Raw genomic sequence first — 25,746 nt, 5'->3', positions numbered from 1 at the left:
CCAATTAACCACCAGAAAACCGAAAATGGTACTATGGCTTAAAGTGGTAGAGCACTAGTCTTGAGCCAAAGAGCTCAGGCACCATGCCCAGACCCTGAGTTCAAGTTGAACCACACTGACCTAAAGAAAAGAAAAAAAAGGAATCACATATTCCACTTACAGAAACCTCTGAGTGAATGTCATTATCCTTTGCAATTGCATTTCTGAAAGTTTCATTCCTCTGATGAAAAGCATCAATAGTCTCTTGAAGGGCCTAAAATAGAAACAAATTTCAAAGCACACATTAAAGCACCCCATGCAAATAAATGAACACACTTTATTAAACAAATACTTATGATGGGAATAATCTTTGAAGTTTAATGAACTTGTTCTGATGACTTCAACATGTGTGAACCACAAAATGCCAAAATGAAAACAGAAGTCAAGCTTACCTTGATCCATTCTTCTTTGTCTTGTTCAGAACTGAAACAAAACAAAATTAAAATGAATGAAGAGAACATTAATGAATTACACCTGAATTCAAATTATGTTCTAATTTTGTGCCAACTTCCTGGAAAATTCAGGAATTCCCTGGAAGGAATTACAATAAAAATTAATGACACTCTGGCACTGAACCTTAAATTTGATGGGAAACTGAGTATTAGCTTACGGGACCAGTTTCCAAAACATAAGGCAGCCATTAAATACTACCGGCCACAGCCCATCTCAGGAAAGATAACAATTATTCTTGTAATCTTATAAGTATCTTCAAAAGGCCTTGGGGAGGAGTTACTTAATGTTTCCTTTGACAATTTTTATTTTCCTATTCCTTAGAGGCTCAGACAATACCCTACCCTAACCTATTAACGATAAAGCAGAGCAGTCAAAAACAGAAGTCAGATTCATGAACCCCAGGGTTTAGTTATTTTCCTTAAGGAAAAAAACGTTCCTTGACTTTAGTCAAGTTCTTTTCTTTTCTTTCTCAAACCAGCACCTAGGCTTGAACTCAGCACCTTGTGCTCTTTCTTAGTGAGACTGGCACTTTACCACTTGAGCTTCACCTTTACTTCCTTCCGGCTTTTTGCTGAATAACTGGAGATAAGAATCTTTGTTGTTTTTTTTTTTTTTTTTTTTTTTTTTTGCCAGTCCTGGACCTTGGACTCAGGGCCTGAGCACTGTCCCTGGCTTCTTTTTGCTCAAGGCTAGCACTCTGCCACTTGAGTTACAGCGCCACTTCTGGCCATTTTCTGTATATGTGGTGCTGGGGAATCGAACCCAGGGCTTCAAGTATACGAGGCAAGCACTCTTGCCACTAGGCCATATCCCCAGCCCTGGAGATAAGAATCTTAAGGACTTTCCTGCTCCAGCTGGCTTTGAACTCTGGGTTCAGATCTCAGTCTTCTGATTAACTAGGATGACAGGCATGGGCTTTTTCCTCTCAGTAATGCACATTTTCTTTATTTCTTCTCTCTTGCAGGTAGCTTATATACTGTGCTTGAAAAATGTCCTGTAGTGGTTCTGAATTGACCTAGGATCTCTACCTAGAAAGATTTGTTGGTATGTTTGGTGAGCAGTAAGTATGAGCTCTAAGTACAGCGACAGTCTGACAAGTATAAATATAAATATGCATGAACCCATTCAGAGGCCAGTTCCTGTGACACTGTCCATCTCTCTAGCATTTGTTTATTTACTTTTAGTGCTGGTACAGAGGCTTGAACTCTGGACTCTATCACGTAAGCCACACCCCCACTCCCAGCTTTTTCATGGCTAATTTGAGATCAGAGTCTCTCAGCTTTGTCTACCCAGGATGACCTTGAACCTGCTCCTCAGATCTCAGCCTCCTGAGTAGTACAGGCATGAGCCACTAGTGCCTTGCTCCAGAAAAACTTATTTTTATTAAGTACCAGCCATGCTAGGAAAGCTAAGCCCGCCACAGGGAAGTTGCTGCTTATTCCCATCTGGGGACTTCCACCTTTTTTTTTTTGCCAGTGCTGGGCTTGGACTCAGGGCCTGAGCACTGTCCCTGGCTTCTTTTTGCTCAAGGCTAGCACTCTACCACTTGAGCCACAGCGCCCCTTCTGGCTTTTTCTATATATGTGGTGCTGAGGAATCGAACCCAGGGCTTCATGTATACAAGGCAAGCACTCTACCACTAGGCCATATTCCCAGCCACTGGGGACTTCAATCTTATCTTTCAGAAACAAAAGCTCCCCAATGCTTTGCCTACTATTACATTTTAAAACTACACTCCACAATAGAAAACTATTGCCTAAGAACTATATGAAACAGAAAATACTTTTTTTCTTTATTTCAGCTTTGAACTGGCACATAAAAACACAAAGCTTATGCATATTATTGAGTACTGTGTAATATATTGGTACATGTGTACTTTTTTTTTTTTGGAATGCTGAGGATTGAATATGCTAGGTAAGCACTCAGCCACTGAGCTACATCCCAGCTTATGGTGTTTTGAGATAGGATGGCACTATGTAGCTCAGGCTGGTAATAACCATAATCAAATTTTCTATCTTTAAATATATATAAAACTTTTGGACTCCTAATGACCCTTTTTTTTTTTTTTTGGTCAGTTGTGGGGCTTGAACTCTGGCCCTGGGTGCTGTCCCAGAGCAGTTCAGCTCAAGGCTAGTACTCTATCACTTGAGCCACAGCGCTGCTTCTGTTTTTCTGGTGGTTAATTGGAGATAAGAGTCTCACAGCTTGGGGCTGGGGATATAGCCTAGTGGCAAGAGTGCCTGCCTCGGATACACGAGGCCCTAGGTTCGATTCCCCAGCACCACATATACAGAAAACGGCCAGAAGCGGCGCTGTGGCTCAAGTGGCCTTGAGCAGGAAGAAGCCAGGGACAGTGCTCAGGCCCTGAGTCCAAGGCCCAGGACTGGCCAAAAAAAAAAAAAAAAAAGAGTCTCACAGCCTTTCCTGCTCAGGCTGGCTTTGAACCATAATCCTGAGTAGCTAGGATTACAGGCATAAGCCACTGGCACTCAGCCTGGTGAACCTTCTTGATGAAGGTGATGAAACCCTGAAGAAATACTTTCTTGAGACTTACATATTTATTGAGACTTACATATTTATTTCCATTTTTGAAAGCCACTATAGGCTGTGAAGCCTGAACAAAATGCAGTCTAAAATAATCAAGGTAACCAGAGAGACTTCATTTGACCAGAGGTCAGCAGAGATAGAATGCTTTAGCCTTGTAAGATACCCACTGCCCTGCCTAACAATTATGCTTAAAAACTGTTTTGCTTACCCACACAAAGGTAGGGTATTGAAATCGGTTCCTCACAGCTGCAGTCAACTATTAACAATGTTAATCCCTAGCAGCTACTCTAAGTGTCAAGGACCCAGATTCCGTGGAAACATATCAACAACCCCCTTTTGTGGTAAACTCCCCAGCTTCAGCTAATCAGCATGTCCCTGACAACCCTATAAAAACCCTGGTAGTTGAAGGGTTGGGCTCTTGATTCAGGATTCAGACCCGCTGCATTGGTGACGATCATGAGCCCAGGCTTGAGCTTGCAATAAAGACTCTCATGTGTTTGCATTGGAATCAGCTCCTTGGTGGTCTTTGGGGACCCCCAAATCTGGGCATAACAAGGCCAGATAAGAATACAGTCACTTAATTCAGATTGTCAATAGCACATATATTGTCATAAATATAACTAGCAGTCAGTTGAAATAAATAAGAAACTTAAGGAAGAATTACCATATTTTTAACACTAACTGGAATATTATATTCTTTTTTTTTTTTTTTTTTTTTGCCTGTCTTGGGGCTTCGACTTAGGGCCTGAGCTCTGTCCTTGAGCTTCTTTTGCGCAAGGCTAGCTCTCTACCACTTGAGCCACAGCACCACTTCTAACCTTTTCTGTTTATGTGGTACTAAGGAATCGAACCTAGGGCTTCATGCATGCAAGGCAAGCACTCTACCGCTAAGCCACATTCCCAGACCTGGAATATTATATTCTTAAGAAAATTCCAATGAGCTCCAACTGGCTTACAGAGGGCTAAGTCTTCATTTAGATAAATCAAGAAACCTTAAAGCCAGTGCAGTTGGCTCACATATATAAGCCTGGCTACTCAGGAGGCTGAGATCTGAGGATCAAAGTTTGAAAACAGCTCAAGGCAGAAGTCTTTAAGACCCTTATCTCCAATTAACTAGCACAAGTGCCAGCCTTGAAAAAAAAGTGGAGAGTGAGCTCAAGCCTCAGTGCCAACACACACATGGGCGCGCACACCCCCACCCTCCCTTTTAGTTTTCTTCTCCCAGTACTGGGTCTTAAGCTCAGGTCCTGGGAGCTGTCCCTGAGCTTTTTGTTCAAAGCGAATGCTCTAGCACTTGAGCCACAATTCAACTTCCAGTTTTTTGGTGGTTAATTGGGGATAAGAATCTCTTGGATTTTCCTTCTGGGCTGTCTCTGAACTACAGTCCTCAAATCTCAGTAGCTAGGATTACATGCATGAGTCACCAGTGCTGGACTCCAGCAATCTCATGCTGTGAGCACCTTGCCATTCTAAAGTTTTCTGATTGGATGTTTGCTTGTTTGTATGGCTCCAGGAAGGAAATCATGGGAAAGAACTCCCAGCTCTCTATTTACATCCTCTGAAGTTGCAAGAGGACAAAGCATTCACTCGTGGGGAGAGAAACCTCAATGTCAACCTATCCTAGGATATATTCTTATATGCTCAGAAAGCTGGGACAGGAATGGAAAGTCTGCTCACCTGGCCTGCAGTTCCAGCGTCCTCTCTTTCCCAGACACCTGGAAAGTATGGGGATACTCTTCGTTCTGTGTCTCTACAATATTCATCCCATCAATGCCAACTCTGGTCCGAACTGTGAATTTTGAGCCCACCAAGCTGAATCTGGGTACACAGTATAGCAACATGTTGTTGAACTACAAGGAAAGACAACACATGATCAATAAATAGGAAAATAAAGGGAAGAGCTGGGCACTGGTGGCTCACACCTGTAATCCTAGCTACTCAAGAGGCTGAGATCTGAGGATCCCCATCCAATGCCAGCCTAGGCAAACAATTCACAGACTCATCTCCAATTACCAGCAAACAGCTGGAAGTGGAGACATGGCAAGTGATAAAGTATCAGTCTTCAGTGAAAAAGCCAAGCAAGGGCACAAGGCTTGGAGTTCAAGATCTAGTACTGGCACAAACACAAAATTACTCTCTGTACAACTTATATTAGAGACTGCGCATTCAAACCCCTGTAAAAGCTGAGCAGCCAACCCTTATACATCAGGAGAATCATCTGCAAAGGTCACAGGCAGGACATACATGGGAAATGTTTACAACAGTGCTTTGAGTTGTCTGATTGTATACATTTCTAGGGTTTGATTTTGGATCCTTCTTGCCAGGTCTTTTGCTGTTACCATGCTTCATGCCATTACCAAGACAGGAAACACCAATGGATACGTGGAACATCACAACATGTGCATGTGACACTATTTACCCTACTCATTCTGTTTTTATTTGTGCTAGAACTATGTCTTGAACTCAGAGCTTCATAGTCTTACTTGACTTTATTATTATTTTGTGTGTATGTGTGTGCCAGTCCTGGGGCTTGAAGGGTCTAGTGCATAGACCCTTCTATGCACTATCCCTGGAATATTTTGCTCAAGGCTACTGCTCTAATATTTGCACTACAGCTCCACTTGCAGCATTTTGCTGATAAATTGGAGATTCAAGAGTCTCACAGACTTTTCCTGTCCTGGGCTGGCTCTGAACCACGATTCATAGATCTAAGTAAGTAGCTAAGATTATAGGCATGAGCCATCAATGCCAGCTTTGCTTTGCTTTTTTGCTCAAGGCTAGTGCTGTAACACTTGAGTCATGCTTCCACTTCCAGGTTTTCACTGTTAACTGAAGATAACAGTTTCTGGATGTCTGCCTAGGCTGCGTTGAATCTTGAACTTCAGATGTCAGCCTCCCAAGTAGCTAGAATTACAGGTGTGAGCCACAGGCACCTAGCCACTCTAGTTGTGAAAGCACTTTCCTGTCCATTGTTTCTCCTTTACCATTCTGTAACTTTCTATAGACACTATTGTAAATGTCAGTTCCACAATGGACAGTGGAGGAAAAGGGCACTGAAAAAAACTTTATAGAAACCCCATTATTCATATTACATGTACATTTCTGGAAAAGGACCAATGCCTTATGGTTAACTCGCCATGATCTTCTGGATGTGGCAATCACCCTTCCCTGCAAGACTCAGGATTTAAAGATTCAAAACACTCTCAAAGGTTCTCATCTCAGATGATCCATGTCATAGTTTAAGCCAAGGCAGCATCTCCATTGCTGACTTTCCAAATTAATTAATGTTGCTATTCTTCCTCAGGAGGAAATCTGGGCAGGACTATGTATGTTGGGATACAGAGCTACCACCTTGGGGACAGAATGCTCATTTTCATACATTGACGACAATAGCCTTTTTATGTAGGGACTTTGCATTCCTAAGTGGGATTTTATACCTTAAAGGGTCAGTAATGATATGTTGAAAAATTGTAATCATGTTCAAATAATATATACATATATCTATCTATATACATGTGTATAGCTATATGTATTTCATTATCTATTATCATATACACATAAATATGTACACATGTATCTATACATATAGCTATATACATATGTGCATAGAAATACCTATTATCTATACACACATGTATAGATGTGTGCATTTCATATCTATACTATATCATGAAATATATACTATCATGATATATCATCATATATAGATACATATGTGTATAGATCTACATATATATACAGAATCTATATAGATATATATGTACACATAGATACATCTATATACATAGATATGTATCTATGTGTATACTATATATAGCTATATAGGTATAGCTATATAGCCACATAGTTATACAGGGGGACATCTCTAAGAATATGTAAGATATATGTATATATACTATATATGGTATAGATATACTGTATATGTATGTATACTATATGTAGTATATATACACATATTTATGTACTTACAGTATATCTACACTATACTATATATAGTATACTATACATACTATATATACATAGGTACATCATAAAACTATATATAGTATATGCATAGATATCTATGTCCACCTTTAATCCTAGCTATTCAAGAGGTTGAGATCTGAGGATTCTTGGTCAAAGCCAGCTTGGGCAAACAACTCTAAGAGACTCTTATTCAAGTAAACAGCAAAATGCCATAAGTAGTAGACCACATATTTGAGCAAAATAGGTAAGTGAGAGTGTGAGGCCTTAGGTTCAAACCCCATAACTAACATCAAAAGAAAAAAAGGAAAAAGAAAGAGAACAAAGACTGTGAAAGCAAGCAAATATATCAAAACTTTGAGATCATTTGAATGTCAGTCAAATTCTAAATATATTTTGGCTTTTAGCCAAATGAAATAGTCAAGGAATAGGAAATAGGAAATGAATTCTCATTTTTCTCTCTAGAGAAAAAAGACAAGAAATGTGGTGATTTGGTGTTCTTGTTTTGGTTTTTCTTTGCCAGTCCTGGGACTTGAGCTCAGGGCCTGAGCACTGTCCTTGGCTTCTTTTTGCTCAAGGCTAGCACTCTACCATTTGAGCCATGGTGCCATTTTTGGCTTTTTCTGTTTATGTGGTGCTGAGGAATTGAACCCAGGGCTTCATGTATATGAGATACAAGGCGAGCACTTTACTACTAGGCCATATTCCCAGCCCTGATTTGGTGTTCTATATAGGAAACAGCAAGTTGCTGAATGGGTACACACATGGCAACTTTCAATCTTTTCTACATGAACTTCACAATGGCAAAGTTTTCTAATATGACCTTCAAAAGATGATGAATGAGAGTTGGCAAAAACTCCTGCCATATGACTTCCTTCTCCTGGGAGGCAACAGTGCTATGTTTGATAGACAACAGTAATTGAAACAAGATGATCTTGGGCACTTACTGCCCATTTCCCCCCATGTCTCTTTGCGACCTCTCTTATAAACAGCAGCTTAATTGGGTTAGATAACAAGATATTCAATCCACAACTATTTCCAAAATAATTTTCCCATGCAAAAATTTAAGCCCATTGGTTAGACATAGAACTGAATGTTTAAGAACAGAAGGTATAACACTTAAGAGGAAGAATGTACAATGATCTGAGTATCTATAAAGACAGAGGAAGACACTAATTCCTAGGAATTTTGCTCAGAATTGTATGTTGAATATGTCTTTTTTTTTGCCAGTACTGGGCTTGAACTCAGGGTCTGGGTGCTGTCCTTAAGCTATTTTGCACAAGGCTAGTGCTCTACCACTTAAGTCACAGCGATACTTCCAACATTTTTTTTGTTTGTTTTTGCCAGTCCTGGGGCTTGGACTCAGGGCCTGAGCACTGTCCTTGGCTTTTTTTTTTTTTTTGGCCAGTCCTGGGCCTTGGACTCAGGGCCTGAGTACTGTCCCTGGCTTCTTTTTGCTCAAGGCTATCACTCTACCACTTGAGCCACAGCACCTACTTCAAACTTTTTCTGTGTATGTGGTGCTGAGGAATGGAATCCAGGACTTCATGCATGCTAGGCAAGCACTCTACCACTAAGCCACATTCCCAGCCCCTATACTTCCAACATTTTTTTTTTATAGTTAATTAGAGAAAAGAGTCTCATGGACTTTTCTGTCTGGGCTGGCTTTGAACCATGACACTAAGATCTCAGCTTCCTGAGTAGCTAGGATTATAAGCATGAGAGCATCAGCACCCAGCTAAGCATGTCTTCTTACTATGCTTTCCTTTTTTTTTTTTTTTAACAAAATAAATAATGTTACCTGGATTTCAACTAGGTGTGTTCTTACTTAGCTTTCTTAAGGCAGGTACTCTACTACTTGAGCCATGCTTCTAGCCCAGTTTTTCTGCTAGTCAGTTTCTGCCTTAGCTGGCTTCAAATCTTGATTCTCTAGATCTCAGCCTCCTGAGCAACTAGGATTATGAACATAAGTCACTTGTGCCTGGATTTACTCCATATTAATGCATTAATGTCTTTAGGCTTGAAGATACTCAAGGTATATCAGGCAAAATGTATTGCTGGCAGTAGTGAAGGCAGTAGTAGTGAGTCAGCCTCTTTATCAATATGTCCATTTCCCGGCCTTTAATGAAAGTCAAGAATAACAGCTGACATTTCTTGAGCAGTTATTCAGTGTGAGCTTTACTCTGTCAATGCTGGTTGTTATGATAACCATTCTCATCCATTTAGTTAGAGAGAAGAATTGGAACTCATTAGGGTAACAAAGAATATAGATCATGTGGACAGAGAATAAAAATATAATGGCCTGTTTATCCAGAAAGAGCCCTTAATTGAAAATCAGCCCTAGATGAAAGCAAGGGAAGCAACAAGGACTGACTAAAAAGAAATAGAAAGACTTTGGCATACAAGTTTTACAATCTTAACCATACAGATTTTTTTCAAACCAGAAACCAGGAAAAATAGTGACTTTGAGGATTAAAACTATTGTCACAGGACAAAGTCTACTGTCAAAATATCCAGAAAATAAGTCAAATGTGCCTGAGAATGAAAGGAGAAGCTGGGCACTGGTGGCTCATACCTGTAATCCTAGCTACTCAGGAGGCTGAGATATGAAGATCATGGTTGGAAGCCAGCCCAGGCAGGAAAGTCCATGAGACTCTTATCTCCAGTTAATACCAAAAAAATCAGAAGTACAGCTGTGTTTCCAATGGTAAAGCCTTTAACAGAAATGTTCATAGCCATTGCTCCGGCCCTGAGTTCAATCCCCAGTACCAACACACACATACACATACATACACACACACACACACACACACACACACACACGAAAGGAGAGAGGGGTGCTGGTGGCTCATGCCTATAATCCTAGATACTCAGGAGGCTGAGATATGAGGATTGAGGTTCAAGGTCCACACAGACAAATGTGAGAGACGCTTAATTCCAATTAACCAGCCAGAAGCTAGAAGGAGAGGTGTGGCTCAAGTGGTACAGTGCCAGCCTTGAGTGAAAAAGCAAGAGTGTGAGGTTCTGAGTTCAAGCTCCAGTACTGACACAAAAGCAAACAACAACAACAACAAAAAGAATGAAAAGAGACGATTTCAGACAAAAGGGCTAGGAATGTGGCTTATTGGTAGAGTGCTTGCCTAGTATACATGCAGCTCTGGGTCTTCAGTACCACATAAACAGAAAAAGCCAGAGTGGCTGTGTAGCTCAGTGGTAGGGAGCTAGTCTTGAGCAAAAGAAGCTCGGAGCTGGGTACCGGTGGTTCATCCCTGTAATCATAGCTTCTCAGGAGGCTGAGATCTCAGGATCATGGTTCAAAGCCAGCCCAGGCAGGAAAGGCCATAAGACTCTTCAATTAACCACCAGAAAACTGGAAGTGGCACTGTGGCTCAAGTGGTAGAGTGCTAGCCTTGAGCTGAAGAGTTCAGTGACAGTGCCCAGGCCAGAGTTCAAGCCCCAGGACTGGCAAACAAACAAAAACAAATCAGACATAAAAAGAGGGCTTCAGAAAGCATACCATTCTTTCGCTGTTGGGTACAGTTGCAGAAAGGCTAAGTTGACTTTAAAAATTGCTACTTGAGGGCTGGGAATATGGCCTAGTGGCAAGAGTGCCTGCCTTGTATACATGAAGCCCAGGGTTCGATTCCCCAGCACCACATATATAGAAAACAGCCAGAAGTGGTGCTGTGGCCCAAGTGGCAGAGTGCTAGCCTTGAGAAAAAAGAAGCCAGGGACAGTACTCAGGCCCTGAGTCCAAGGCCCAGGACTGGCAAAATAAATAAATAAATAAATAAATAATTGCTACTTGAGCAGATTCTTCCCATTAAATATGCAGAACAACAATTCAGTTACTTAGCATATTCTCATATGGAATCCTGAGAGGGCCAAGTAAACCACATTAGAGGTACTGACTGGGGAGCAAGCAGGCACCTTACTTTTCCAGGAAGTACACGATGCTTTCAGAGAATGAGTTTTCAGAAATTTTCTGGTACTGTATGTAATACTCACTAGGAATAGGTAGCGTTCTTGTGCTGAGGTGTTCCGGGCAGCGAGTTTGAGGATCTGTCCTTCTTTTATTAATTCATTGGAAGGATTTACAATGTCTTCTTCTTCTCCTAACATTTCATATATCTCCAAGAGTTTCTTCAAGTTCTCCTGGGAAATTGAAACAAAACAAAGCAAAATCAACTATAAGAAAGTTTCACCTTAGAGTACTATGACTCTAACTACAATCTGTATAATAGAGGAGTGGGAAACAAGGTGTGTGTGTGTGTGTGTGTGTGTGTGTGTGTGTGTGTCTCTCTCTCTCTCTCTCTCTCTCTCTCTCTCTCTCTCTCTCTCCTGGGGCCTGAAGGCAAGGTCTGGCTGTTGTCACTGAGTAGTTGTTTTTTTCTCAGGGCTAGCACTCTACCACTTAAGCCACAGCTCCACTTCCAGCTTTTTGGGTGGTTAATTAGAGATAGGAGTCTCATGGACTTTCCTGCCTGGACTGACCTTAAACTGTGATCAGGCCTAAGCCACCAGTATCTGGCTGGAACACTTTTATGTAAAATGCATCAACAAAGAGAAACCAGAAAACCAGAGAGAAACTTATTCCAGAGAACACTAGATATAGTTTGCAAACATTTTTTTTGTTCACCTCTGTCCATTCACTTGTTCAAACCTACAGACAGTATTAGGCTATGTCATTAACAATTGTCTTTCCAGAAGGTTCCTGTCTCCTCTGCAAACCACTTACCATTTTTCTTATTGCGCTATTAGAATGGCTTGCTGCTGTAGAAATAATTTCAAGTGATTCTAAATGGGAAAAGAAAGAAAAGGAAATAAATATGCTTTGTCCTTCCTGTGCTAGTAGGTAATTGAATAACTTATCCACCAAAATAAAAAGAAATCTGAAATCAAAGACACCAGGGGAATAGTAGCAATTTCCACTTTACAAACTGGGTTACTTTAAAAACTTTGTAAGTGGAAGTGAGTACCTGAACACAAAGCTAGCTCTATACAAAAAAATTCATATACAAACAAAGTAGGTTCACAGGCCATACTTGGTCTATCTTGGGTCTTAGAAAAAAAACAAGTACAGTGTACAGTTTCAGGAATGCGTGAACCATCTTCCCTAGGGGAACTAACAGGAATTAATGTGCATGGATTAGTTCTTACACAATCTTTGGTAGATGAAACAAACAAGGACTGAGTGACTTTACCAATATCATAATCAGTTGGTCAGGTGTCATCATATGATACTGTAGTTCAATGAAAATCCAAGTCTTCTGTCTTGGCCACATTTCAGACATAGTAAATAATAAACTACATTTTTCTTTAGCAAATTACTAAGTATAACCAAATTTCATGTGGAAAAATGTACTGACAATTCTAGGCCAGGGACTGATGGGAACACACACACATACACAGACGCTTTCTAATACTAGGACTTGAACTCAAGAGTCTCCCACTCTTGTTTAGCTTTTTTCACTCAAGAATGGCTCTTTGTCATTTGAGCCACACCTCCAATTCTTGCATTTTGCTAGTTAATTTGAGTTAAAAGTCCCCAGGATTTGTCTGCTCAGACTGGCTTTGAATGAGATCTTTAGATCTCAGCTTCCCTAGTAGCTGGGATTATAATGTGAGCTATTAGTGTCCAGCCAGGAAAGAAATTCTTCACCTCAGGCATTTTAGGAGTTCCAGCCACTGCTGAGGAAGCCAAGGGCTGCGGTTGGATCAATTCAAGGGAATAACTCTCAATCCTGTTTCACTTCCTTTCCATCCTGAAAATACTTGTCTATTTAACTCCGTTGCCACAACAACCCATGGCTTCTGGCCTACATTTTCTGTCTTCTTTGCATTCTGCTCCTGCCCCTTCTGTTTTTAGGTCTCTAGAAGCTCTTTTGTGATTTCTTTAGTAGCAAGAGAAAAGCAGAAAGCGCCAATAAATTTTTCTACTTTGTCCATAACTTTTTCATTAAAAAAATTTTTTTTTTGTTTCTGTGCTTGTACTGGGGCTTGAATTCAGGGTCTTTTGCTCTCCCTTAGCTTTTCTGCTCTAGGCTAATACTCTACCATGTGAGCCACAGTGTCCACTTCTGGCTTTTTGCTGGCTAAATGGAATAAGAGTCTCATAGACTTTCTGCCAGGTGTGGCTTCAAACTGTGATCCTCAGATCTCTGCCTCCTGAGGAGCTAAGGTTACAGGTATAAGTTATCAGTGCCCAGAGCATTCTCACTTTTTTTTTTTTTTTTTTGCCAGTCCTGGGGCTTGAACTCAGGCCCTGAACATTGCCCCTGGCTTCTTTTTGCTCAAGACTAGCACTCTACCACTTGAGCCACAGCACCACTTCTGGCTTTCCTCTATATATGTGGTGCTGAGGAATTGAACTCAGGGCTCCATGTATACAAGGCGAGCACTTTACCACTAGGCCATATTCTCAGCATTCTAATTTTTTTTTTATAATAAAAGGTATCATACAGGAAAAATACAGCCTTTTCATCTACATGTTTGAGAACCGTCCAGATTTGGGCACTTCTGTGCATTTGATACAGGATCCAAGAAAGAGGGAGAAACTATAAGGGACAGGGCCACAGACCAAGTGATACTTGAAAGAATCCATGATCCCACCTCCAATCTACTGAAAGCTCTGCCAGTATAAAGCCTGGCACTCAGGCTAGATGAGTGGAAAATGGGGATGTGGCAGAATTCCAGGAAGGGAAGGGAAAGATGGCAAGTCAAATTCACACTTAACTGTACAGAAGAAAGGGAAAAGAGATGTTCCTGTGGTCACTGAATCATTTGGACATGGGTGAAACATACTGGAGACCATCTGATTCCAAAAGAAAATGGCTCTCAGGCCAAAGATAACATTTTCTGCTCCTCGCTTTTTTTCTTTTTTCTTTTCTTTTCTTTCTTTTTTTTGCTAGCCCTGGGGCTTGAACTCAAGACCTGGGCCAATGAGCTTCTTTTGCTCAAGGCTAGCACTCTGCCACTTGAGCCACAGTACCACTTCTGGCTTTTTCTGTTTATGTGGTACTGAGGAATATGAACCCAGGGCTTCACGCATGCTAGGCAAGCACTCTACTGCTAAGCCACATTCCCAGCCCCATGCATCTCATTTCTTAAACCAACATTGACTTACCAAAAAAAACAAAACAAAAAAAAAACAAAAACAAAGCTTAGAGCTAATGGCTTATACTTGTACAGGTAATCTTATCTACTTAGGAGGCTGAGGTCTGAGGATCACAGTTTGAAACCAGCACAGCAGACAAACTCAAGGGGTTCTTACCTCCAATTAGCCACTATAAAGTCAGAAATGGAGTTAAGTGGTAGAACACAAACCTTAAGCAAAAAAGCTCAAGGACAGCTCCCAGGCCCTGAGTTCACACCCCCAGGACAAGCATAAAGCAATAACAAAACCCCAATCACTTTCATTTCAACCTGATTTAAAAGAAAACAAAAACTAGTAATAGGAGTAAAATTTCTTGAGGCCAATGTCATTAGACAATAAAAGGTATCATTTCCTATTTTATTTTAGGGTAGGTAAGATCAGCTCTGCTTAGGTTATTTTTACATGATAAATGTCATCTTTGCTTTCTTGCTCTGCATCAAACTATCTAATTAAAACAGCAGCACTGGTAATTTCAAATGATCGTGTTCTTTCTGGGAAAAGGTAATTGTGTACTGCTGTTCCAGATGTCTCTAGCTCTGCAGTTTTAGATTTCACAGTTAGTGATTAATGTGAACTCGAAGCAGGAAATGTGATTTGCATTGCTTTCAACCTGTGACTTGGGCTCTACCTAGATGTCAATGATAATTTCTAGTGTGATTATTTTGAAGTGATATTTAACCAAAGAAAAAGTCAAATATTGGACCCACAGGAAGTTTGGTTATTCTATAATGGAGTGAGGGATGTAAAATATAAAAGGCATTTACTTTTTGCATCGTTCCAGTCTGGAGAGTCAGGAGGCAATTTTCTTAGGTAGTCCTTAAGAAGCATCTCATACCGTGGAATCCGCTGAACAGGTTCCAGCATGTGATGTTGTAAAGTTAAGCTCCCACAGACCTTCTGTTTCTAAGGTGAGAAAAGAGTTAAAAAAAACAACAACAAACATTTGAAAATCGGGTTAGTCATTTTAAAACCCTTATCTGGGCACCAGTGGCTCATGTCTGAAATCCTACCTACTCAGGAGCCTAAGATTTTAAGATTACGGGTTAAGGGACTGGGGATATGGCCTAGTGGCAAGAGTGCCTGCCTCATATACATGAGGCCCTGGGTTCAATTCCCCAGCACCACATATACAGAAAATGGCCAGAAGTGGTGCTGTGGCTCAAGGGGCAGAGTGCTAGCCTTGAGCAAAAAGAAGCCAGGGACAGTGCTCAGGCCCTGAGTCCAAGCCCCAGGACTGGCCAAAAAAAAAGATTACGGGTTAAAGCTAGCTTGGGTAGACAAATCTGAGACTCTTATCTCCAATTACCCACTAAAAAGCCCAAGTAGAGCTGTTTGCTTAAGTGGTAGAATACCATCCTTCAGTGAAAAAGCTAGGGGACAGTGCCCTGGCCAAGAGTTCAAGCCCTAGTACTGGCATACACACACACACACAAAAAAAACAAAATCTCCATATGCTAAACTCTCATCAAGAACAATGTATACATAGTGTAGTTGAGGCCTGACTTTCATTAGATATACGTAGGGAGCTTTATTCTATTTATTTATTTTGCCAGTCCTGGGCCTTGAACTTGGCCTGAGCACTGTCCCTGGCTTCTTTTTGCTCAAGGCTAGCACTCTGCTACTTGAGCCACAGTGCCACTGCTGGCCATTTTCTATATATGTGGTGCTGGGGAATCAAACCCAGGACTTCATGTATATGAGGGCAAGCACTCTTGCCACTAGGCCATATTCCAAGCCCCCTAGGGAGCTTTAAAAATGCAGATTTGTCAGTGGCTCACACCTGTAAGCCACTCAGGAGGCTGAGATTTGAGGATGGCAGATCAAAGCCAGCCTAGGCAGGAAAGTTCATGAGACTCTTATCTACAATTACCACCAAAATGGTAGAAGTAAAGCTGTGGCTCAACTGGTAGAGTGTCAGCCTTGAGCAAAAAAGCTCAGGGGCAAGTACCCAGGTCCCTAGTTCAAGCTCCAGGACCAGTATGCGTATGTGTGTGAGGAAGACTACAGAAGGAAGTCCAGGAACAGGAGAGCAGGCCCCAGGTAGTGGTGCCTAACCTCATGCTTAGTAAAAGGAAACAGGTATGCTTTCTTGGAAAATGAGATAAATAGGGAATGAGATAATGAAAACTAATAATATCAAAGACCTTCGCAGTCAACCTGAGTTTAGATGTGCTTTATTTTATGGTGTGTGTGTGTGTGTGTGTGTGTGTGTGTGTGTACATGGGGCCAAACTCAGGGCCTTGTGAACTCGCTTGGCTTTTTCGCTCAAGGCTGGCATTCTACTGCTTGAGCCACAGCCCCAATTCTGGCTCTTTGGCTGGTTAATTGGAGATAAGAGTCTCAGATTTGATTGCCTGTGCTGGCTTCGACCTGGAACTTTCAGACCAGCCTCCAGAGTAGCTAGGGTTACAAGTGTGAGCCACCAGCACCTCTCTTCACTCAGGTTTTTGTATGCAAGAGTGATGTCATTAGGATTTAAGCTATAAGATGAACATACAGCAATATGGTTCTAGGGACCGATGGAGAAACTCATTTAGTAGTTGTTATTGTAGACTAGGAAAAAGTAATTAGGGTTCAAAATTGATACAGAAGCTGGGGAAACAACAGCTTCCCTTAATAAAGTATAACATTAATTTCATAAATGTAATCATCTTGTTTGATTTCCCCTATTTGATCTATTATATACACCATGAAAATATTATTATAGATGCACATGAAAAACTGTGACCCCCCTCCAAATTCTGAGAAAGTGACTAGAAGGGGAGACTAAACCAAAGTGAGGCTTGTTGATCTGAGTCTAGGTCTCTTTCCTCAGCTCATGTTATTTCCTTATAATATGGAGAAGACAGATACTGCAAAAGAAGGTAGGTTTTGATCAACAATAAGTAGAGAACAATGGAAGGGCTAACACTGATCAAGATGCCTTGCACTTACAAATTGCTATGGCAAATTGAAATCCCTTGTACAACTATATAAAGATAATTTTAGAAACTCTTCAACCCCCCCCCACCTCCACCTAAAACTACCATCAGTGCTGACATTTAGTGAGGAAGTACTATATAATGAGCATTAGGCTCCATACTTTCAACTCATCATTCCTCATGCAAATAAGTACATAGGAGGAAAAGTGATGGACCAAAAATAAAGCCAGGCAGGGTCCTGGTGTCCAACACACCTGTAATCCTAGCTACTTAGAAGGCTGAGATCTGGGCTGGGGATATGGCCTAGTGGCAAGAGTGCTTGCCCCGTATACATGAGGCCCTGGGTTCAATTCCCCAGCACCACATATATAGAAAATGGCCAGAAGTGGCGCTGTGACTCAAGTGGCAGAGTGCTAGCCTTGAGCAAAAAGGAGCCAGGGACAGTGCTCAGGCCCTGAGTCCAAGCCCCAGGACTGGCAAAAAAAAAAAGAAGGCTGAGATCTGAGGATCATAGTTCAAAGCCAGCCAGGGCAGACAAACTCATGAGATTCTTATTTCCAATTACCCAGTAAAAAGCCAGAAGTGGAGGTGTGGCTCAAGTAGTAGAACACTAGCTTTGAGCAAAAGTCAAGAGACTGGGAGGCCCTGAGTTCAAGCCCCAGGACTTGCATGCACAAACACATGCGCGTACGCATATACACACACACACACAGCCACAATGTCAAGCTCATTGGTGCCACTGATTCCAACCAAATCACATATCAGAATTATTTCCTACTCTGTGCAAAGCACAAAGTCAGATGGAAATATTACTTTAGAGCTAATGATAAAAACAGAGCACATCCAATCTGTTTTGACAAGTTCTTTATACTGATTCATGTAAACATCACACCAACATTAGAAATTTCAGAATGAGATGGAAGTCTACACTATGAAGAGCCAACTCTAGAGGGATCTGTGTGGCATCATAGTTAAGACATAAGAAAATACAGTGTCAGAGAGAGGATAACAATGTTTGAAAAGAAATATACTCATTAAAAGAAATATACTCATTACCTTACTTATGTAACTGTAACTAGCCCCTCTGTACTTCATCCTTACAATAAAATTAAATTAAAAAAACATAGTGTCACTGAGGGAATGAAGACAAACAGAATGTGAAGGCAAACCCTGTCCCCAAATTTCAGTCCTAGCAAACTCTGTATCAAAAAGTAGTGCCAGAGGGGCTGGGAATATGGCCTAGTGGCAAGAGTGCTTGCTTTGTATAAATGAAGCCCTAGGTTCAATTCCTCAGCACCACATATATAGAAAATGGCCAGAAGTGGCGCTGTGGCTCAAGTGGCAGAGTGCTAGCCTTGAGCAAAAAGGAAGCCAGGGACAGTGCTCAGGCCCTGAGTTCATGGCCCAGGACTGGCAAAAAAAAAAAAAAAAAAAAAGAGAGAGAGAGAGAGAGAGAGAGAGAAAAAATGTAGTCCCAGAGGCTGGGAATGTGACTTAGTGGTAGAGTGCTTGCCTAGCATGCATGAAGTCCTGGGTTCTATTCCTCAGTACCACATGCACAGAGGAAAGAGCTGGAAGTGGTGCTGTGGTTCAAGTGGTACAGTGCTAGCTTTGAGCAAAAGAAGCTCAAAGGCAGTGCCCAGGTTCTAAGTCCAAGCCCCAGGACTGGCAAAAAAAAAAAAAAAAGAGAGAGACTGAACTGGGCACTAGTGGTTCATGCCTGTAATCATAGCTACTTAAGAAGCAAGGATATGATAATCTTGGTTCAAAGCTGGCTCATGAAGGCAAATCCAAAAGACTCTTATCCCTAAGCTAGCAAAACACAGGGAGTGGAGGTGTGGCTCATGTTAGAGCACCAGCCTTGAATGGAAAAAGCTAAGGGATAGTGTGAAGGTCAAGTCCAGGCCCCAATACCTGCACAAACAACAACAACAATTAAAAAAAAACCTGTATAAACAGAATCTGTAGCATTCTAGCCTGAAACTGCTCATCTGACCCCCAAATATGTCAATATAAAGGTCCTGTCCAGGGCAGTGCAGGCTGTGAAGACAGAGAGTTCTATGCAGAGACTAAGAACAGCTTACTCAATATGGAGAGGTGGGCCATGGCCACACAGAGAAATATGCCCACCAGAAGTGAGGCACACCGAACTGGATGGGTGTGGTGGGCTAGTGACTCTGCTAGTCAGGAGATGTTCTTGGCTACGAATATGTGAATTACCAGCAGAGACTGCAGAGCTCAAGGCAAAATTTTTCTCCTCACTGTCCTGAGCCTGTGTACGTGTTGATAGCAGATATGAAAGGTCTCAGATACCTAATTGTTTTTTTCCTGCTGGTATTAGTGTTTGAACTCAAGGCCTGAGCTCTTCCTTAGCTTTTTTTCCACTAAAGGATAGTTCTCTACCACGTAAGCTACAGCTCTATTTGCAGCTTTTTGGTGCTTAATTGGAGATAAGAGTCTCACAGACATTCTTGCCCAGGCTGGCTTTGAACCATGATCTTTAGATCTCAGCCTCCTGAGCAGCTAGGATTACAGGTGCAAGTCATCAGTGTCTGGTGAGACCTGGCCTGATTTTTAAGGTCTTATCCACAGCTAGGTCTGTCAACCTGGGATAGAAGCTTACTAGGTAGTTGAGTGCCTCTGTCCAACAGCTGCCCGATGTGGTAACTAACTCAACACATATGGACAACTCCTAGGCACCGAGATAAAATAATATTCACCAAAAGATAACATAAACAAAGATAAAATGATATTCACCAAAGAGCTTGGTGGAGACATCAGTGACTACACACTACAGGAATGACAGCTTTTACAGATGAAGTCTAAGAAAGTTACTAAGCAAAGAAACAAAAGGTAATCTGTTGGAGAAATGCAACTCTAGAGTTGCTGTGATAGTTCATCTAAAATGTCCAATATTGGGCTGGGAATATGGCCTAATGGCAAGAGTGCTTGCCTCTTATACATGAAGCCCTGGGTTCAATTCCTCAGCACCACATATATTGAAAAGGCCAGAGATGGAGCTGTGGCTCAAGTGGCAGAGTGCTAGCCTTGAGCAAAAAGTAAGCCAGGGACAGTGCTCACACCCTGAGTCCAAGCTCCAGGACTGGCATAAATAAATAAATAAATAAATAAATAAATAAATAAATGAATGAATGAATGAATGAATGAATGAATAAATGAATGAATGAATAAATAAATAAATAAATGAATAAAATGTCCGATATTCAGCAAGGTGCTGGTGACTCATGCCTACAATCCTACTTATTCAGGAGACTAAGATCTGTTGGTTCAAAGCTAGCTTAAGCAGGAAAGCCTGAGAGACTCTTATCTCGAATTAACCAATCAAAAAGCCAGAAGTAGAGCTATGGCTCAAGTGGTAAAGCACTGGCCTTGAGCAAAAAAGCTCTGGGGCTGTACCCGGGACCCAAGTTTAAGCACCAAGACTAGACCAAAAACAAAATCCAATATTAACAAAATTATGAGACATGCACGGGTTGGTGTGGCTCAAGTGGCAGAGTGCTAGCCCATGAACAAAAGTGTCAGATACTGAGTTCTAGTCTCAGACAAGAAAGAAAGAAAGAAAAAAGAGGGAGATGCAAAGATGAAGAAAAACCAATTAGAGGCTGGGGATATGGCCTAGTGGCAAGAGAGCTTGCCTCGTATACATGAGGCCCTGGGTTCGATTCCCCAGCACCACATATACAGAAAACGGTCAGAAGTGGCGCTGTGGCTCAAGTGGCAGAGTGCTAGCCTTGAGCAAAAAGAAGCCAGGGACAGTGCTCAGGCCCTGAGTCCAAGGCCCAGGACCGGCCAAAAAAAAAAAAAGAAAAACCAATTAAAGGAGCAATAACAATTGCACCCATATATCCAGGTGTTGGATATGGTGGACATCATTGTCACTGTTTTGAATATGTTCAAAGCAATGAAGTAAGGCTTCATGAAGTGAAAGAATGTATGAAAACAATGGGTAAAAATGGTGATTTTTCAAAGAGTAGACCTATGATTAGAAAGAGGAAGGACAGAGAAAAGAATCAAATAAATTCTGGGGTTGAAAAGTATAACTGAGGGCTGGGGATATGGCCTAGTGGCAAGGGTGCTTGCCTTGTATACATGAGGCCCTGGGTTCGATTCCCCAGCACCACATATACAGAAAATGGCCAGAAGTGGCACTGTGGCTCAAGTGGCAGAATGCTAGCTTTGAGCAAGAAGAAGCCAGGGACAGTGCTCAGGCCCTGAGTCCAAGCCCCAGGACTGGCCAAAAAAAAAAAAAAAGAAAAGTATAATAACTGAAATGAAAGGGGTTCAACAATAGATTTGAGGTAACATAATACCCAAGAAACATTCAAGAATGATGACTAGACATTGTACAACTTAAAGAATAGAAAAAACAAAGATTAAGGGAAAATGCAGTTTTATGAACTGTGGGTTAATATAAAAATACCAAAATTTTCCTGGGACTGGTGGCACATTCTTTTTTTTGTGTGTGGGGGGGGCCAGTCCTGGGGCTTGGACTCAGGGCCTGAGCACTGTCCCTGGCTTTCTTTTTGCTCAAGGCTAGCACTCTGCTGCTTGAGCCACAGCGCCACTTCTGGCCGTTTTCTGTATATGTGGTGCTGGGGAATTGAACCCAGGGCCTCATGTATACCAGGCAAGCGCTCTTGCCACTAGGCCATATCCCCAGCCCAGGTGGCACATTCTTGTTATCTTGGTTATACAGAAGGCTGAGATCCAGAGGCTCCCAATTCAAGGAAGCCTGTGTAAAAAAGTCTTAAGAGATTTAATCTCAAAAACAATTAGCAAAAAGCCAGGCTGGAGGTATGGCTCAAATTATAGAGGATCAGCTGAATGAGCAACCTGAGCAATACAAGACCCTGAATTCAAGTCCCAGTACAGGTAAGTGAAGGAAAAATAAAGGTTTTCTCAGATAAAAACAATGAGTGTCGGGACTGGGTATATGGCCTAGTGGCAAGAGTGCTTGCCTCATTTACATGAAGCCCTAGGTTAGGATTCCTCAGCACCACGTATTTAGAAAACAACCAGAAGTGGCGCTGTGGCTCAAGTGGCAGAGTGCTAGCCTTGAGCCAAAGGAAGCCAGGGACAGTGTTCAGGCCCTGAGATAAAGGCCCAGTACTGGCAAAAACAAAACAAAACAAAACAACAAACAAAACAATGAGTGGCAGAATCCATTTTTAGGTGGTCTACTGTAAAAGAAACAATGATCATCTATCTTCATGCTGAATACAGGTATAGGTTAACAGACACTATACATACTTTTTTTCTTATCCTCCCTCAACTTTATAAAATATAATTATATAGCACTCTACAGTTGGATTTTAAGCACATAAAAGTGTGTTTTAAAAGTGTATACAACACAATAATCAGGCACCACTGGCTTATACCTATAATCCTCACTACTCAGATTGAGATCTAAGTATCACAGATCAAAACCAGCCCAGGTAGGAACGTCCATGAAACTCTTATCTCCAATTAACCACTAAAAAGCCAGAAGTGAAGGAGTGGCTCAAGGTCAGGGATAGCTTCCAGGCCCTGAGTTCAATCCCCAGGACAAGCACCCACATGCATACGTGTGCACACGTGTGCACACATACGTTGTACTACCAGCATTAAGCATGAAGGAGGGAACATGGAAGGACTTGAATAAATTGTGTATACCTCACCAGGATTAAGGCAAGAATGATCTGAAGTAAGTTATGTTAAATTAAGATGCACCTGATAATCTCAGATGCATCTTATTGGGAAAATAACTAAAACATAGTTTTCAAATAAGAGGAAGTCAAATGGTACCACAGAAACAATTTTTATAACAACACAAGCTGCACTCCAGGAGTGACAGTATTCCAACCCCAAGAGTATTATGAGAATCAGTCTATCCGTCTGTCTGTCTATCTATCTGTGCATGCCATACTGTGGTTTGCACTCAGGACCTCCTATTCTTGCTTAGCTGGTGTTCTACCACTTGAGGTATACCTCCATTTCCAGCTTTTTGCTGCTGAATTGGAATTAAGTTTCTTGGATCTGTCTGCCCAGGTGACCCTTAAATCTCAGCCTCTTGAGTAGCTATGATTACAAGTATGAGCCAGTCCCTGGCTTCCCCTTTCTATTTAAACTATATCAGAGTAAGTTATGAATACGTTAAATTTTGACTGAAGAATCAATGGAAATTACTATAGTATTACTAAAATGTATAACTCAAGTTTGATAAAAATAGAAAATTAGGATAGACATATATACACACATATTACCTATATGTATTATATAGTATATAACTATAACACATATACATATAATATATACATGTATATGTATGTATGTGTATGTGTATAGATAGATATAGATAGCTTTGGAGAACTTGGATGTGTATAGCATCAGACTCAAGTCATACAAAATTATCAATGCAGGCAGATGGCCAAAGGCAGCTAATGACAAGCATATATGTCTATCCTGTCAAATAATTTCCAGGGTTGTATGTGGCCTGAGAGCAAGATGTTCCCCTACTCTGAAAAGTGGCCCAAAAAAAGAGAGAGATTTCCAAAGCTTTGGGGTTTGTAGTAACCCTTCCTCATATATCTTGTATTTTCAGCACTGACAGACTATGGGGGGAAAAGGTAAGACTTGGAACTTACTTCACTTAGAAAAGCAAAATTAAATTTATTTTTAGATAGAGTCTCAGTCAGTAATCTAGGTTGGCCTAGATTTCTGAGGCACTTGGATTACAAGTGTGTGCCACATACCTGTCTGGTTTTGTAAATCAATGTAGATCCTAACAAAGTCAGCCTCAACTGGTTTCAAAAACAAATGGAGAATTTACCACTCAGAATGGGGCATCTGCTCAATAAATACTTTTATATGTATGACTTTCAGAGAATAATACATTTTGCCTTCATGTCTCAGATAAACCTCTAAATCTCCCCATTGAATTCATATAGAAAAATTTATTAGCATGACCAAAACTGTCCCCATTTACCTGAATGTCTTCAATCACTGATTTGAACTGGGGAACACGCTCTGTCATAGTCTTAATCAGCTCCATTGCATTGTCAAATCCTTTCACGTATTCTCCATACATCTTTAGGAATGGTGCTAATTTTTGAAGGATGTCTCCAATTCTAGGAGTGGTTTCCCTATATGAAAAAGAGAAACAGGTCGATATGGTTTCTTGTAGACTGAGCAGATTAGCAGGATTCCATATGAATCTACTACTTTCTATACAAACCCTTATGCTTTATTATGTCTGCTTTCCTATGAGACTAGTTTAAAACAAAGCAGGATTTGGAGCCAGGTGCTGGTGGCTAACACCTGTAATCCTAGCTACTCAAGAGGCTGATATCTGTGGATTGAAGTTTGAACCCATGCAGACAAATTAAAAATTTTTATGTCCAATTCACCATAAAAATATAAAGGTAAGGTATGGCTCAAGTGGTAGAGCAACAACAACATATATAAACATACACACACACACACACACACACACACACAAATTCTGACAAACACATTTCCTAAGCTTGCCTTAGAAACAACACAGCATTTCTATCTACTCCTCTTACCATTCTTGCATTCGTTTCTCCAGCTCTGGCAAGAGGAATTTACTATGGAAGGCATTTATTGATGAAATGTTAGAAAAGATTTTATTAACCATCTCTGCGGGGAATGAGCCTCTGTTTGCTTCTTCCAATAACTTGCAATAAAATACCTGAGTAAAGAAAAAGGTAGACATAACTTCAGATCTGTTGGTTAGAACCAATCAGCCCGGTGCTAGGCCTATAGTGTATTTTAGTAATTTCTGATGGAATCAATAGAGTTCAGTGCTCAAAAAAAAATCCATCATCATCTGAAATGCAGAAATATGTACTTTGATTTGGAAGAACTATGAATGAGAAAATCAGGAAGTGTTAGCCAGACACTGATGGCTCAAGCCTGTAATCTTTACTATTATGGAGACTGCGATCTGATAATCTTGGTTTGAAGCAAAATGACAGACAATTCCAAGAGATTCTTATGTCCAATTAACCAGCAAAAACCTAGAATAGGGTGTAGTCCAAGTGGTAGAGCATCAGCCTTGAGTGAAAAATCCAAGTGAGAGCCCAAGGCCCTGAGTCCAAGTCCCAGTATCAGTGCATGTATGCACACACCCCCCCCCCCACACAAATGAATTCAGAAAGCTTTAATTCTAACCTAGCCTGTGCCCTTATCTGCAGTAAATAACACATCTTTTTCATGGCAGAGAATTTTCAGCTGAGGCTGGCTAATGGGATTTGTCATTCTGACCTAGAGTTGAGGATACCAAAATAATTTATTATATAATACCATAGTAATTGTGCCATTATCACTTCTGATTTTTTTTTTGGGGGGGGTATGGCTTTGAACAGTGATTTTCAGATTTCTGCCTCCTAAGTAGCCAGGATTTCAGGCATGAGCCACCAGTGACATGCCTGATTATGTTTTCCATGAATTCTACAGCACTACATAAATCACATTTTTCCTACTAAAATTGTTTATACTTAGAAAGGGAGGGCAATGAATTTAGTTCTGTCAATAGAATAGGGACAGATGCCTGATGTATGGCCAATGAGAGAACAAGAAGTCCTGTTGGTTTTCAGGTGTTGTTTTTTAAGTGAATAAAATGCATCATAACATAAAACAATGGGG

The 25,746-nt window shown here is 41.0% G+C and overlaps 1 protein-coding gene across 4 annotated transcripts in view; it reads right to left on the bottom strand.

Moving 5' to 3' along the window:
• Positions 1-25,746, bottom strand: part of Fgd4 (FYVE, RhoGEF and PH domain containing 4) — a 194,132-nt gene that overhangs the window by 9,637 nt on the left and 158,749 nt on the right. For all 4 annotated transcript variants that reach the window (XM_048367086.1, XM_048367111.1, XM_048367104.1 and 1 more), the window contains exons 6-13: positions 24,645-24,790; positions 24,065-24,221; positions 14,923-15,061; positions 11,741-11,799; positions 11,011-11,157; positions 4,717-4,889; positions 432-462; positions 161-253 (exon numbers count right to left, since the gene is read on the bottom strand). In XM_048367086.1, the coding sequence (XP_048223043.1) occupies positions 161-253; positions 432-462; positions 4,717-4,889; positions 11,011-11,157; positions 11,741-11,799; positions 14,923-15,061; positions 24,065-24,221; positions 24,645-24,790 (945 nt within the window). The remainder of the gene's footprint in view (positions 1-160; positions 254-431; positions 463-4,716; positions 4,890-11,010; positions 11,158-11,740; positions 11,800-14,922; positions 15,062-24,064; positions 24,222-24,644; positions 24,791-25,746) is intronic.

Source organism: Perognathus longimembris, chromosome 1, assembly GCF_023159225.1.
Source record: "Perognathus longimembris pacificus isolate PPM17 chromosome 1, ASM2315922v1, whole genome shotgun sequence".
Taxonomy (NCBI): Eukaryota; Metazoa; Chordata; class Mammalia; order Rodentia; family Heteromyidae; genus Perognathus; species Perognathus longimembris.
This window is presented reverse-complemented; position numbering and strand designations above follow the sequence as displayed.